General features: G+C 44.1%; 1 protein-coding gene across 2 annotated transcripts in view; it reads right to left on the reverse strand.

Annotated features, from left to right (window-relative positions):
* Positions 1-17,204, reverse strand: part of CDK19 (cyclin dependent kinase 19) — a 177,921-nt gene that overhangs the window by 150,036 nt on the left and 10,681 nt on the right. For both annotated transcript variants that reach the window (XM_066606997.1, XM_066607002.1), the window contains exon 2: positions 3,541-3,616. In XM_066606997.1, the coding sequence (XP_066463094.1) occupies positions 3,541-3,616 (76 nt within the window). The remainder of the gene's footprint in view (positions 1-3,540; positions 3,617-17,204) is intronic.

A 17,204-nucleotide genomic window follows, 5' to 3' on the forward strand; every position in this document is an offset into this window, starting at 1 on the left:
ACTGCGGGCCTCCCACATGCGGAATCTGGTCCACCTGCGTGAGCCCAGGCTAAAACGAAAAAAAGGTCTGGTACCGTGTTAGCCCAGCCTAAATGACAGTAGAAGTCTAAGAAAATAAGATTGTAATACTTGTATTATTGTATCGAAAGTCATAATGAAACACTGATGTCAACACAATGCAAAACGTTATGATAAAAGACATCAAGTAAGTCATGGGGCAAATCCGACAAGCTATAATATGCAGTTACAGTGATTAGTGAAAATAATTAAGATATTCAATCGGTTGTGAGATGGAAAACACAGTTCCTCCAAGAACATCCCTGCTAGTCTTAGATTTTGTTAAAAAAAAGGCGAACCTGAAAGTGACAGTCAAGTATAGTAGTTGAAAGAACTGGTGGACTCAAGCTTTACAGGGGGGGGTTACGCCCCAAGGACCTGATTGGTTGCAGAGCTGTATGGGCTGCAGGTCCTAGCAGCACACTAAACTAATGTGGCATGTACAATGCAGGGAGCCGTGCACCACCGTACCTTCCTGGCCCCCGCTGGAAGCGCACATTGGCCCTGCTGAAGCCCTCTCCCCACTGGCCAGCCACAAAAAGGCCTACTAAGGTGATGCTGCATTGACCTGCTGAAACCCCCTGCATGCCGCCCAGTCACAAGAAGGCCCACTAAGGTGATGCTGCATTGCCCCTGCTGGCCCCCTACCCACCGGGCAGCCACAATAAGGCACCCCACTCTGTGTTACAGCGCAGAGCGGGGTCGGCATGAGGTCTTTGCCGGCGGCGCCGCTGAGGACCCACACCTGTACCTTTCCTTCCCCCCGGTCGACATCAGCGACAACACAGCGTCGGGGACCTATGCTGTTACAGACGCCGTCCTCCCACAGTAGCAGTAAAGCAGCAAGCCAGGAGAGAAGGCGAACAGTTTGACATGTGGCTGCCGCACATTGCATAACGAAAGCAGAGAGCCAAGAGCAGGGGGAAGTCAGCGTAAGCAATACAGCGGCTGCACACAACAGACGGAGGAGGACAGCTGGGAGAAGTGAGCGTCGGCTAACACACGGACCCATCCTCAGTCACTTACAACGGCACTACCACATCCTCTTTACCTCCCTGCAGGACCTTACTTTCTTGAGCCAATCGGGAGCTGGGGGCATGACAGGGGCGTTCCTCCTGTCAAACCCCTAGCTTCCTAGTGGCGTCAAGATACACTAATACCGTTGTAGAGTAATAGAATTGCTTTACTGCCTAAAGTCCAGAGCACCTTGAAATTGTTGATTCAACACTATCAGAAAATTTCAAAACAAAGAAGCAAGTTAACATAGCCAGGTGAGGACAAACAAGAAGTCTTTTAGGGTGGCCTGGTCGACCCTGCCAATATTATTGGGGCCGGCCAATCATCTGAAATGTATTTCCACCTCCCAACTCTTCCCTGATAGAAGATGTTGGGAGAGATGAGGGTTGGTCAGTTCGATTTTAATGCCCTTATGTTCTCAACAGACAAACTGCTGCTATGGGTGTCTGGCAGCAGATTCCTCCCCTCACTACATACAAAGCACAGGCATGCTCAGCTGAGTTGAGCAGGTATGTTTTTGGGGGTGGGTGTGCAGGGGTGTACTAAGGGAGGGTTTCTAGTTGTGCAGATACCACCATGAAGACCTGGATAATATGCAGGGGAATAGCTGGGGGGAGCATGCAAGAGTTGTATTTTGCAGAGACATCGGCATGCAAGGAAACATTTTATAGGAGAGGGGGAACAAAATCTATCTCCCACTACAAGATAAGTGGAGTAGCTGAGCAGGATAAATGCAGGATGTAGACACATGTCAGAAGGTGGGGAGAAGCAGGATGTGAGCGATGGAAGACAGAACTGAGGAGCACAAAGGTATTGGAAGTGGAAGTGAGGGGAGAAAGAGGCCAAATAAGGGTGCAGAGGAGATCACAGGCTACTACAGTGGCTGCCGTGCTCTGTGCCAGTTTATGTGTGGCATTGTTAGAGGTTGTCCCACCAAAATAAGTTATCCCTGATCCATAGGACAGCCTGAGTGAACAGACTAGGACTCTGCTATCTCCAGCACTCTGACTGAAATTAATGGAGCAGTAGTGCCCAAGTGCGAGCACGCTGGGGTTCTTAACACTTACTACCACCGATCAATAAGTGATAACTTATGAGAACTTTTTTTTGATGGGATACGAATTAATAATAAAAATGTTTACATTTGACCTTCACTTTCCTATAATTCCTGAGAAACATGTAAACAGTTAAACTTCCTAAATTGAATTATTTGAGAAATACAGGTTTTAAAATGGGTTGCTTTATGGGGTTTTCAAATATATAGGCCCCTTGGAGCCACTTCAAAAAACAGAAATCGTCCTAAAGAAAAAAAATGGATTTTGGAGATGTTCTTGAAAATAAAAAAGGCTGTTTAACCCCAAGGGCTGTTCTCACACAGGAGTATGTTAAAATGCTGTGTTTTAAAACGTTTTCTAACAGAATGTTTTAACACACCCCATCATCACGATGGGCAATGTGGTGCATTAAAAAGCGCTGAAACGCACGAAAACGAAGCAGACAGCATTCGAAAATGGTACAGTTAGAAATGCCATGTTTGAACACTCGTCTGAGAGGGGTTTTACAGTATTTAGTGCGGCGCTAAATGCTGAAAACAGCGGCATGTCAGAGTGGCCTATTTTCGCCATAAGGACATAAAGATTTTGGGGTGAATTTTCTTCTGCACTTTTGAAAAGCCATAACTTTTTTATTTTTTGTCGACATGACCGTATGAGGGCTTGTTTTCTGTGTGACAAACTGTAGTTTTTAAATAGTACTATTTTTGGTTACATATTCTAAAACTTTTTCAGTCAAAAATGCCTCCCATCACTTCAGTGAAGCAACTGTCCTCCGTTGTGGCTTTCAGTAGCGTTGGAGGATTATCAAGTCTTTCCCATTGTTTTTAATACAACCTCGCATCGCACTGTCCAATGGAAAATACAGCAGATCCCACTTATGTATATAACTCCATTCAAAAAAATGGGGTTCGTATTCGTGCCAGATTTGTACATCTCGCAACGCACAAATCTTGTGCGATTTTCTCGGCCGTGTGAAAGCAGCCTAAAGGAGTTGGAGCGGTTTTGCCTGGAGCAATAGGCAAAAATCTCAGTGCCTAGATGTGCTAAGATAACAGAGATGAATCCCAAGAGACTTGAATCTGTAAATGCAACAAAAGTTAACTTCCCCAAAACATTGTCTTTCAGGTGAATACTAATGCACATTAACATTCTTTGTCTGTTTTTTTTTCCAAAAATATTTTGCATCTTCAATGTGTTCAGCAGGTTTTGTAAATCAAATACTACAACCCCCCAAAATGCCATTTTAATTCCAGGTTGTAATACACCAAAATAGGGCCACCACCATGGAGGATTCTTTCACAAGGCGCTAAGTGAGAATGTACGCATCATATAACTGGCTCTCAAGATAAATCTCTAGTATTGTAATAATTGTATATATATATTTTGTAATACACTGTTTATTCACACTTACTGCAATCTCTCTACAGGCCGACATGGATATCCCTGTACCTTCAATTTGCTTCAGTGCATATTCTTTTTCATCTTTTCTGAAAAAGTCAGAAATGTTACATTGATTAAAAAGGTCTGAGACATATTAATTTGTTGAAACATCAAGTTTATCAGCAAAATTTAACATACACACAAATCAGTATTAAATTGAAGGGTTAGTCCCACCTACCCTCTCAGAGGGTAGGGTCACATACTGTGGCCGGAATACAGCCAAAAGGTCGGAGTCAGTGCTCCTTCACACTGGTGATCGCGATATCGCCGCAGGAAAATCGTGGAGAAATCGTATTTTTGTTCACATGATTTTTGTGCGTCAGCGATGCTTCTTCCTGAGAATAATCTCACATTGCTGTCGTGATTTTTGAGCCTGCTTTTCTCATGCAAAAGACAATAGGAGTTTCTAATGTTAAAAACGCAGGTCCTGTGTAACAGCATCACACAGTCTCAAAAAGTGACTTCATGTGAGAACACATAGACGGACGGATGAACTTATAAAAAAATAGTTCAAACAAGCGAAAGTCAACAATAATCGTTCACTCTAAACATGCACCAACAATCGAATGAAAAACAAGAAAAAATTCTAAACAAATGATCAAAAAGTCATACGTCATATAAGAAAATAATTGGATGTTTTTCGAAAAATATTTCTTTTTAAAAGCAGTATATCAAAAGAAAAACAAACAAACAAAACCACTATATAAATTTGGTATAGTCACAGGCCTCATGTCCACAGGCAGGTCGGATTCCACATGCAGGAGCCCACAGCGTAATCCAACCCTCCATACCTGTCCATGTCTTCTTTTTTCTGTAGTGCGGATGTGTGCGGAAGCACTGGCCGGCGCACATGCGCAGTACTATTTGTTGTTTTTTTTTTCAAACTCCTGCTTTCACATGGTATCCACAGTCCATCCGCAATGTCAATGGAAGCTGTCTGTGCAATATCATACCAAAATGGAGCATGCTGGCATTTGTTTTCCGTATGCTGAAGCCGGAAAACAAAATCCCATGTGTAAATTCAAGTGCGGACGCCCAAGGGTCCCTATGGGTGGCTTGAACTGTGGATCTTCAGCGTGGGGGACCTGCACAAATCCAGCAGTTCAGATCCGCACTGGGAAATTGGGCCTTAATTGTACTGACTGATGGAATAAAGTTATCAGGTTTTTTTTTTTGCTGCAGTGTGTATGCCATAAAAACAAGACCCAAAGACAGCAGATTTAGGTTTTTTTTCTCCATTACACTCCAGTTAAAAAAATTTTTAACATTTTCCAGTACATTATATGGTACAGTAAATAATATCATTAAAAAATACAATTCGTCCAGCAAAAAACAGGCCAAAAACAAAAATTGGGTAAAGCCCATTTTTTAAGGTTAGCCTTGTGTTCTCAAACGTGAAAGCAAATTACTTTTTAATTCTTCCTTTGGCCTCATTTCCATGAGCGTGATTTCACTGCATATCACGCACGCGTAATATAGGGTGAATAGAGCCAATGAAAGTATATTGATTTTCATTGATCCATTCACATTAGCGTATGTACATTGCATGTATTATGCACGTGAAAAAGAAAGCAGCCTGTTTTATTTCACTGCATATTAACACCCCATTTAGACCCAACGATTATAGCTCAAAGCCGTCCTTTGAGCGATAACCATTGCGTCTAAATGCGCGGACATTGTGCAGTTTTCATGCACGAGTCGTTCCTCACTCAATTCTAATTTCCTGAATTGAGTGATCACCTCTTATCACAGTCGGCAGTGCTGATAAGATTCTTTCAGCTCTCGTCCGGCTGATATTTTACAGCGGGGGGGGGGGGGGGGGGCGAGCTGTAATCGCAGAGAACAGAACAGCTGTTTGCTTATGCAAAACAGCTGTAATGTTCACCAAGCGATAGTGGCGGTGTCCTGCTCCACTGGCCTAGCTCTTTAGTAGCTGCTACTATAGACTATGCAAAGATGATTGCTCAAAACTGTCGCTCAAATTATCGCTTGAGCGACTTTTGAGTGATCATCTGTCAGTGTAAATGGCGTCTTACACACGTACAGCCTTATTGTTCTCTGTGGTTCGCGTATTCACAGCTGTACATACACAATACATTGCATATGTGCGGCGTTTATGAGAGAGAGCCGCTATGAGACAGAGGGGGTGAATTAAGAAAAATAAAATAGGAACTGTGCATGACCGCATGTGTGAGATACACTATCATGCACAGTGCACAATCGCTGCCATACGCTCATCGCCCGCTCCCACTGCGTTTTATGGAGCTGTGGAAGCTGTGTAAACAATAGTTTATATAGGCACCATATTAGGGTGCATGCAACTTTTCGATCACTTCTTGTTCAAAACAAGAATTACAACTGCACTTTTTTTAAAGCAGTATTCTCCCTGTGTCTTCTCCAAGGAATGTGTCTTCTCCGCTGGGGAATATTGACACGCACCACGGACCTATAGTGCACGCATATCCCATGTTCTGCAGGTACGAGCGTTTGCATCCCTGTAAAACACGGAATGGTTCTAATAAGACGCTCGTGTGAATCCACCCTAAATAACATGATATTTTAATTGTTTGCCAGTTATGTTTGTTTCTTATGGTATTTATTACTATGTACAAAATGGGAAAAGGGAGGTTTATGTGAACTTTTAGTATTTTTCTTTAGAAAAAAATACCTTTTAACTAAAAACTGTTTTAAGTCACCAGGTGGGATTTGAACATACAATATCTTAAATGCTTGTACAGTACATTGCATTACTTATGTATTGCAGTGTATCATGCATTTTCATGCTCTGGCAGAGCTTAAAGCATACTTGCACTGTCAGATGAATTTGCAGAATACTTCGGTATGTGTACATCAGGAATAATACTATTTCTGGACATTATATGACTTGTATCCTGGAGGGCTCCAAATGGTGATCAAATAGGTTGCCAAGGCAACAAATCGTTTGCAAATGGTGACAAGACTCTTTAGTCTTGTTGCCATTTGCAACTAGTCCTATTGCTTGTTGTCATTTTAAGAAAAAAATATATATACAGCAGACATGATGCAAGCTAGGCACGTTTGCTAGAAGTCTTGCTCCCAGACCAAAACTGCCTGCAGAGAGAAGAGATGAGTGAGACACTAGACTGCTCAAACTGATGGCTGATTTTTAGTCTATGTGCACATTAGGTGTACCTGTGAGTTGTGCCTGAGAGACTCACATCGGACAGCACATTCACATGCACTGGTGTGTTCTATTTCTTGTTTGTGAAAAGGACAGGAATAGGATATACCATGAGTTTTTTCATAGGGACCATAGATCTGTGTGAAACAACATCCATGTGTATAGCTACAAAGGCTATAATGGGGCTGTGCATTGTCTGTGGATTAGACAACAAAAAGCCCCAAAATATGCTAGTGCTCAACTAGCTTAATGGAGCTTTTACACAGGCCAAGTTATCGGCCTAATGTAATAAAAAGGAATATAGCACAGTTGGGCCTCATGTCCATGGGGAAAATCAGGCCCCCCGCGGATTCTTCATGCAGAATCCCGCATCGGGTCCCTCCTTTCCCGCGGACATGAGGCCTAAAAATAAGAATTACTCACCTGTTCAGACGCTGCGGATCTGCCCTCCGTCGTGGCTGGATTTTCTTTCTTAGGCCCGGTAGATGTGCTCGGCACGCCAGCAGTGTGCCGTGCACTTTTTTTTTTTTTTTTGAACTGCTCTCCCGCACCGGGGAGCAGGAATTCAGCTGCGGGTGTGCTGTGGTTCCGGACGGCTTCCATAGGCTTCAATAGAAGCCTGCGGTTGCCGTCTGTGTGTTTTCCTGCACACGCAATCCGCGCCTCAGGGGAAAATGACATCCACAGGTATTTAATTATCTGCGGGTGTCCAATGCATCCCTATGGGGCGCGGATCACGCGTGTGGGAGAAACGCTGCGGATTTTAAATGTTATTTTACCCGTGGACATGAGGCCTAAATAGTTTTAAGACGATTACTCAAATTATTGAAAATTATCTGCATAAGGGCTGGTTTCACATCTGCGTCAGAACATACGGCCACTGTCGCAGATCCAGCTGAAAATACCGGTAGAAAAAGTGTCCAGAAGCCGGGCAACCGTCCAGCGCTGTTCAGCCGCAAGGATTCCCCTTTCCTGCTACCCCCGAAATGGAGCAGGAAAGTTAAATCCCCAGCACAGATGTGAAACCACCCTAAAGGCAACTTTATGTTCTCTCAATTTATAAATTTGTGTGGTTTTAAAGGATGTTGTGCTAATGAAACTTGATTCACAATATGAATATATATATATACACACACACACACACACACACACACACACACCACTGCTCTTTGAAGCATTATACCGTATATTGTTTTCCATTTTCTTTCTATACAACAGCAGAAGAGTTGCCACAAGCATAAAATGCACTCTCTTCCAAGTCACCCCTCAAGTGACTTTTATGCTTCAAATAACTGATGCCCGTAGATACATTCATGTCATATTCACTTCTAACTTGTATAATTTGACAAAAAATACTCAGCAGTAACAGTATAGGGGGAGTATTTTTCCAAAACGAGTAAAATCACAAGGAATTATTTTAGAGAAAATCTAAAAAAATAATAATACTGTTAAAAAGTGCTTTTAAAAACAATATTAAATATTATTGTTCTAGGATGATATGAGACGTACTTTATGTGGTTGTTAAAAATCTAGTCCGGCCCAATATTTTGTATCATTATGTAAATATAGTTGGACTAGTTTTGCTCTAAACAAGGTAAATGTAACTGAATTTACTGCGACTGCTTCCGTTTGTAAAGTAACACTTTTACTGAATTATTAGTAACTGATTAACAAAAATAACCTTATGAAATAAGGTGATACAGCAGCTCATTATTACTAATGTTCAAGTCACTGATGCTATAGCTGGTTTACCACATTCATAGTATTTATGGCTCATTTTCCATCGTGCAATCACAGGTGATTTCTTAATTAGCTTCCACCTTGTTTCCATCATCGCTGGCATTCAGCTTCAGCGCTGGTACATAACACTGCAGTTCTTCATGCTCATACCACAGGTCACCAAAATGCTTTTCCAGTAAGCATCATATATCTATTCTTTTAGCTGAGACATCTCCCCATCAGACTCTTAGGCTACTTACACATGTGCGAGTGCGATATATCGGGCCGAGAAACACAGCCCAATATTGCACTCATGATGTGCGTTTTCACGCTAATGTGAGGTGTTTTTCTGGCAAAGCCGCCTCTCATCACTTCTGTGGAGTAGCGACCAACGAGTGCGGCTTTCACTCACATTAGATGATCAGCAAGTGTTTCCCACGGTTTTCAATGGGAAACCTCACATCACACTCGAGTGCACATCGCATGGTGTAAAATGTCTTTTACTGTTCTGTTGAAAATAATGGGCGATGCCTTCCTAGGAGCCCAAAAAGATAGAACATGCCAGTCATATGATTCCATTCAAAAGAATGAGGTTCATATTTGCGTGAGATTTGTGAGTCTCACAATGCACAAATCTTGCGCGAGATTCTCGGCTGCGTGAAATCAGTCTTAGGCCCAATGCACATAGGCAGATTTTTGCTGCAGAATCTGGAGCTGGCATCTGCCTCCAAATTCCATAGCAATAACCCCCCACAGCATGCAAAGCAAAAAAGATTCTTCATGCACACGAGCGTAAACCAATTGTGGTTTCCACTCGCGGATGAAAAATAAATAAATAAATCGCAGCATGATTCATTCTCCTGTGGTTCCTACACGGACCACTGGCTGTACAGAGAAGCTGGAAGAAAAGAGGTACGCACGGACGGCGGCACACACAGGTACGCTGGGTCAGCCGCCGCAGTCAGGGCCGGATTCTGTATGGGCCGCGGGTCAGACTGCTTCCATTGACTTCAATGGAAGCAGTCCGTGTGGACAACGCGCAAAAATAGAGCATGCTGCACTTTTTCTTCCGCTCGCATAAATCGCAATTCGTTTTCGCGAGTGTGCAAAAAGAATCAATTTCCTATACTATTCTATGGACGGTATTTGCTGCGGATCCACGGTGCAGACATCAACCATGGATTCCAAAATGCAAATCCATTCGTGTGCAGGTGATCTAACAAAGTAAATTACTTTTATGGGAAGCACAAGTCATCATCCACCTCCACTTCCTGTTATCCACCTTGTTATCTCTGTTACTAAAGTACATCTGACCATAAAGGACATCTGACCATGAACTGAAACTCAAGAGAACATGGTGCTTGCAGAAAGACAACGGCCCAAACACACACAAGTCATTCTACAAAACTACGGTTAAAGAATAAAAGTTAAAGTTTTAGAAAGGCCAAATTAAAGTCTGACCTTAAGGGCTCATGTCCACGGGCAAAAGAAGAATTAAAATCCGCAGCAGATTTTAACTCTTCTCCTGCCCGCGGATCCGCATCCCATAGGGATGCATTGACCACCCGCAGGTAGATAAATACCCGCGGATGGTCAATAAAAGGGATTTTAAAAAAAATGGAGCATGAAAAAATCTGGACCATGCTCCATTTTCGTGCGGGTCTCCCGCGGGGACGGCTCCTGCAGGCTTCTATTGAAGCCTATGGAAGCCGTCCGGATCCGCGGGAGACCTAAAATAGGAATTTAAAAGAATTTACTCATCCGGAGCGGGCAGGGAAGGTCTTCTCTTCCTCACGGCCGGATCTTTCTTGCTTCGGCTCGGCGGATGTGCCCGGCGCATGCGCGCGGCACGTCAGCGACGTGCCGGCGACGTGCCGCCGGCGTGACGAATTCATCCGTCGGCCGAAAAAGAAGATCCGGCCGTGAGGAAGAGAAGGCTTTCCCCGCCCGCGCCGGATGAGTAAATTCTTTTAAATTCCTATTTTCAGCGCCCATGTCCGCGGGGCAGGAGGGACCCGCTGCAGATTCTCCATGGAGAATCCGTAGCGGGCCTGATTTTCCCCGTGGACATGAGGCCTAATCCTATAGAAATGATGTGGAAGGACCTGAAGTGAGCAGTTCATGGGAGGAAACCCACCAACATAACATAGATGAAGCTGCTTTGTACAGAAGAATGGGCGAAAATTCTTCCAAGCCGATGTGCAGGACTAATCAACAATTACCAGAAATGTTTAGATGCAATTATGGCTGCTAGAGGTGGGGATGTGGGCTGTCGCAACAGATACTGAATACAAAGGTTCACATACTTTTGCCATTCACAGATGTGATAATGGACCAATTTCCTCAATAAATAAAATTACAAAGTCTAATATTTTTGACTCATTTGTTTGATTTGGTTCTCCTTATCTAGCTTATTCATTTTTATTTACATTTATACTTAAAAAATTAATACATTTTATTATGTAAAATATAACACTAATACTGCAGTAGGGAGAAAGATTAGTGGTGCTGTCATAGACTCCTGGAAAACGTATACTGGTAAGTAATCTTGTGTTTCCCTTACGCCCCTGACAGCACCAGTGAGAGATTAAACTATATTAATAACTAAGGAGAGTTGATAGCCTTAAACGGGTTTTAGCATTAGAAAAAAAAAAATCAATACTTATCTATTCCTCTCCAGGCAGTCTTCTTACTGCATCTTCTCCTGACTCCACCAGTCCCCCGGGTCACCTCACCTCCAGCCAGCCGGATCCTCTTCTTCTTGTTATGTAGTGTCCATTTTTGGCATTCTGCTTCCTGCAGGTCAGTGTACATTATATCACTAGTGACACAGGGTTCACTGCCTAGCAGGGAATGCCTGTCTCGCTGCAATAGTAATTGAGAACTTGTGGCATCCAGGAAACTACAGGCCTGTGAGCCTGACTTCTGCACAGGAAAAGATCTTTGAACAAATTATTAAACAGCATGTAAGCAAACACTTGGATAAAAATGAAGTAATTAACCAGAGCCAGCATGGGTTTGTAACAAACAAGTCATGCCAGACTAATCTAATTTCCTTCTATGACAGAATCACCAACTGGGTTGATCATGAAAATGTGGTGGATATAGTATATCTTCACTTTAGTAAAGCATTTGACAAAGTATCACATACCATACTTATTGAAAAAAATAACCAAATATGGGATTGATAAGGCAACTGGCCGAGTGATCGTACTCAAAGAGTCATCATAAATGGTGGCACATTTAAGTGGAAGAATCTAAAGGGGTCACAACTCGATTATTCAATGCTAATTGCAAAAGTAAGTGCACCCCTATATAATGTAACTTCCCGGCGTCATAGAAGCATGAAATGTAGCGCAAGCTTTCTTTAGGCCCTAAATACGAAAAGAAAAGGGGCCACAACTCGATTAATAAATACTAATTGCAAAAGTAAGTGCACCCCTATGTAATATAATGGCCGTTCCCATAGACTCCTATGAGAGCCATCAAAAAAGGGAAAGGGGAGGGAGTTTATCAAAGGCTCACCCTCCCCTTGCTGGCAGCTCCCATAGGCTGGGGAGGGAGGAGGGAGTTTAGCACGACTAGCTCTGCTAAGCTCCCGCCACGTCCCACTCCCTTTGCTGGCAGCCGGCAAGGGGCAGAGAGGGTGACGGTATTCCGGGCGGTGGCGTATAGACACCGCAGCCAGTTCAGCTAAATGGACGAAAAAACAGGAGATGTAGCTGCGACTTGGTCATAGCTGCCTCTCGCTCATGTGATTTTCTGCCTCAATGCAATGTGAGCAGACAAAAATTGCAGTTCCCCTGTGAAAGAGGCCTTAGTATATAATGCCCATTAATCGGCTATAGTGACAACTACTGTACATATGTGGCCCCTAGGACACGGCTCACAATGACACTCATCGGGTCAAGAAGTACCACTTATCACAGGCTGCAAATGTTGAGGTGGAAATATCTGTATTTAAAACACACCCTATTCTTTGTGAGTGATTTAATAAACAGTTTTATCTAACTGGACCTTGGGTAATAAAAATACTCAGATCTGGAAGAACAGAAATTAGTTAAAAAATTTGTTAAAGCAGGCAAGTCAGAATAGAGTAAGGGAGTGCCTACAAAAGATCTGCATGAGATAATGGATATGAGAGGGAATAGACAGGGCTTGTAAGGACAATTAAAGCGGGTGTGGTACATAAAAGTAGTCAGCACTAGCCCAAGAAACATTTCTGTGCTAAAGCATGTAGGTTTTATTGCAACATCAACACAAAGTAGGTTAGTAGGTCAGGTGTAAAGACATACCAATAATGAGTAATCAGTGTCTGGGCCACAGTCTCTACAAAATGTTATCACACAGTGGTAAGCAAATTAGAGTAAGCAAAGAAAAGTTTGGCTGCATTAGGGCTAGTTCATTATCAGCAGTTCTGTTTCCGACTGTTTTGGGAGCAGGAATACAACACCCTATGTCCAAGCAGATCCGTCTCATGCCAGAGCCAAAGCGGACCCGACTGACTATAAGGGGATCTATTTGATTTCCGACAAGGCTTCTGGCTTTTTACAGGATGAAATAATGCAGCACGCTATGCTGTTTCCTCTTGCTGTTAACCCTTTCCAATCCACTGTCTGACGTCTGAAGACATTATGATTTTAGGCTGTACAGCTCCGATGTTGGAAGACGTCCGTCGTGGTTCTCTTACTGTTTATTGCCAGCCTCTCTGCTGTTGGAGCCTGTACAACATGTCACCTCATGCAATACTGGCTTTAGCCAGCATATAGCGCCGTTGTATAACAGCAGAAAAAGAGTAAGCCCCCTAGGAAAACCAGGATACAAATTGGATTGGAAAGCGTTAAATCAGACTTCAGCAATGCTCATGTGAACCAGCCTTTAGGAAGCAACTGATTGGGGAAATCACCGAATTTTACCCAATTCTAGCACACAATACTAAAAATTGTGTTAATGGTGTTTTCCAAGTTTTATGTTTTCAGTAAAACTCCTGTGAAGTGCAGTAACATAACAAAGCCATACACTCCCCTCTCCTGCTATATGCCTGCGGTGCTGTTCAGTCCTCCGCTGCTGTTTATTTATAGGCTGCAGTCCTGCTCAATTTAGGCCACCTGCACGTGAACAGGTCGGGTTCCGGATGCGGGATCCTGTAGTGGAATCCAACCCTGTGCCTGGCCGGTGACACCGCGTACCTGTCTTTTTATCTGTACTGCGGATGGTCCGGACGGCTCAGATTTTCCTGCGCCGTTACTAGGTGGGTACTGCGACCTTTATGCAATGTTAACTGTGGAAGGGCTGTGGGTCAGATGGCTTCTATTAACTTCAATGGGAGCCATCTGTGCCGACACCACACTAAAATAGAACATGCTGCGATTTTCCCTCCACAAGCAGAAAATCGCAATCGATTTCCGCTTGTGTGAAGGAAAAAACGCTATTCCATTCCATGCCATTTACTGCGGAACCTGCTCTGGATTACGCAATGCAAATATTCGCGTGTGCAGGTGGTCTAACAGGATGTCACGGGCACTGCAGCCCAAAATACAGCTCAGGGATCGAGTGCTGAACTCTATCATTGGCTGCAGCAGGACTGTGCATGCTCACTAATACAGCCCAGTTATATCACAGTGGGTAGATAAGCAATAAAGGTTACATTTGTGGATAGTGTATATGTGCAGTATACAATTTATTCCACTGCATTACATTCACTAGGAAAAGGATATGGAATGTAAAAGGTCTGTATTGCTCTATAGAGATGAGCGAGCATACTCGCTAAGGACAATTACTCGATCGAACTTTGTCGTTAGCGAGTACCTGCCTGCTCGGAAGAAAAGGTTCGGCTGCTGGCGCGGGTGAGAGGTGAGTTCCGGCAGTGAGCAGGGGGGGGGCAGGGGGGGGGGAGCGGAGAGATGGAGAGAGAGATCTTTCCTCCGTTCCTCCCCGCTCTCCCCAGCCCGCCGCCGGCAGCCGAACCTTTTCTTCCGAGCGGGCAGGTACTCGCTAAGGACAATGCTCGATCGAGTAATTGCCCTTAGCGAGTATGCTCGCTCATCTCTAGTCCCCACATAATATGGAGTGGCTAAGAATGCTGCCTTTGACATGGGAGGCTGGTGTTCAAATCCTGTCTGAAACCAGTCTTCATGATATTGTGTTTATCTACTCATTTGGTCCAAAAAGGCCCAATGCACACAAGGCCCACTTCCACATTTTACCTGTGGTAAATCGCAGCATTCTCTTCATTTTCTGGAGGGTTAGGGATTAGTATTGCAGTTAGGCTTAGATTACAAACTATAAATGCTTCCATATTAGCGCTGTAACATGGAAGCATTTACAGCACATAATGTAAATCTATCTGGAATACTAATTCCTAACCCTAACCCTCCAGGGCACACTACAATCAAGACCGACGATGGTTGGACCTTCCAGGACTTGAAAAACGTCTACCAATGAGGAGATAGGGGTGTGACAGTGGCGTATCTTCATGCAAGCCCTGTCAACCCCTTGCTTCCTGGTGGTGACAAGATACAATAATACCGAAGTGAAGTGCACTGCACACTAGCATTGTCCTCTTGTATGAAAGAAGATTAAAGTTGCAGATAAGCTGGTGACAGTGATACAGGCTCTACCCCTAAAGGCCCATTTACATTGGACGAGTGTCGGGCAGTCCCCGTGTATCTTCGCTCACATGCTATTACACAGGAGTGAGTATGGCTGAATTGCTGACAGAGCGGCCAGCAGGGAGGTGGGGTAGCTGGAGGAGAGTTCTCTCTCCTCTTCATTCACTGTAAGCAGCGGCCATTCACTGTAAGCAGATTTCTCACCTCAAAAGATAGGACATGTCCTATTTTTGACAGCGCAGCACTGGCGGCTCCCATAGACTCCTATGGGAGCTGGCTAGCCAAGGGAGGGGGAGCTAATTTCGCTAATAGCAGCAGCAATGTGCTCGTGGCTGCTATGCATTCACACAATTTAACTCTCAGATAGCCGAGCTGTTTTAGCGTGGCTATCTGAGCTCTCAAACATGGCTTGTGTGAAAGAGCCCTTATACAGCTTTATGAAACAATAAGACCACCTAGATGATCGTCATTGGTTTAGCGGGTGGGATTTAGTATTCATGAGCTGTGTGTGGGAAAATGAGGAGGAGAGCAAAAAAAGCAGAGGAAAGGTAATGGATAGATTTACTATAGCACTATTTTGGAATTTGATTTTAATCTTGGAATACCCTTTTAACTGATTTTTTTCAGTTCGCAGTCACATTACAGGATCAAGCTGTCAGAACGACAGCCCAATCCTGCCAATTACATTGCATGCAGAAGTGCCATCAAACTCAGCAGGTACGTTAATGGGCTAGCGGGCACAATGAGCAATCTGTTAATTTGCTAATTTACATGGGCTGGTCAGGAAGGGGTTAAAGGGTTTTCCCTTCACATAAAGAAGTGCATAACCCTTCAGAATCTGAAAACACATAGTTCAGTTGGAATGCTCTATGCTGTAATCAGGTTGCTAGGAAACAAATTAGGAGGTTCCTGACACCCACTCCGGATTCCCTAGCTGTCACAGTAGAGACTGCACCATATTGTAAGGGGGTTTCCCACAATTACAAGGCAAGGGATGTCGCTAGGCTATGCCCTCACTTAATGATCAGTGAGGATTCAACTTCCAGGATCTCAGTCCTCAGAATGAAGACCTAATGAACACTAATTAGGTGCCATGGTTCAAATAGGGTTTGTTGACATGTGACAGATTTGCTGTGGATTTTCAGCAGCAAAAAGATAGGTAGCGAATCCACAGTAGATGGTGCACATTTTGATGTGGACTCACCGTGGATTTTACCCCCTCAATTGCAGGAGTGAAGTCTGCAGAAAATCTGCACTCAAATCTGCATTAATTGGTGCAAATTTGCAGCAGGTGATTCCACTGCAAAAAATCTGCACCAAATCCGCACGTGTGAACATACCCTCAGTTTTTCCAAGCACAGCACCACTCCTGTTCAACTGCTGTGAAGGAAATGAGACTGAGGCCGCATACACATAGGCGACTTTATTGCGCAATTTTCTCGCTATGCAACAGTGCTATAAATCACATGTATGTAGAGCCCATGCTTTCCTATGGGTTCTTCCACACCGGCAATGTTTTGTAGCCTGCGACATTGCGAGACTACAAAATTTCAGCATGCTCTATGCAGCCGCAATTTGCAATTTTTTTGTAGCCCATGTTTCCCTATGGAGCCTGCCTTTCTATTGCATCACACGAAAACAGTCAGCATTCGGAGAGGGGAGGGCTGCTACCTGGGGAGTTGGCAGCCAATTACAGGCTGCAGACTCCCATGGCAAGTGCTCCTCCCACTGAGAGACTGTGGTTGTAAGTGGTCACAACTGCATTCTATCAGTGCACTGACAGTGTAGGGCAGGGTTTCTTAAAGTATGCTCCGCACAGCCCTTGCGGCTCCGCGAGCGATTACCAGGGGCTCTGATGGAAGGTTTAGGTCCCCTCTCTAATCACCCCTGTAGCATTACCGGACCTGTAAATGAAAGTCCAGGACCTGTGATCGGCATATCAACGTGGATCACACGAGCCAACGATTAGGGTGACCGCCCCGGGCCCAAGACTCCGAGGAGGCCCACGACCGCCCCAATCGCCCCTATTGTAATCCGCACTGCTAAACCTTCACTATTGGGGTGGCAATGGGAGACCCTATTACTACTGGGGCCAATATAGGGGTTACTATTACATCTGGGGCCAGTATAGGGGGTCACTATTAT

The sequence above is a fragment of the Eleutherodactylus coqui genome, chromosome 1 (assembly GCF_035609145.1).
Source record: "Eleutherodactylus coqui strain aEleCoq1 chromosome 1, aEleCoq1.hap1, whole genome shotgun sequence".
NCBI lineage: Eukaryota > Metazoa > Chordata > Amphibia > Anura > Eleutherodactylidae > Eleutherodactylus > Eleutherodactylus coqui.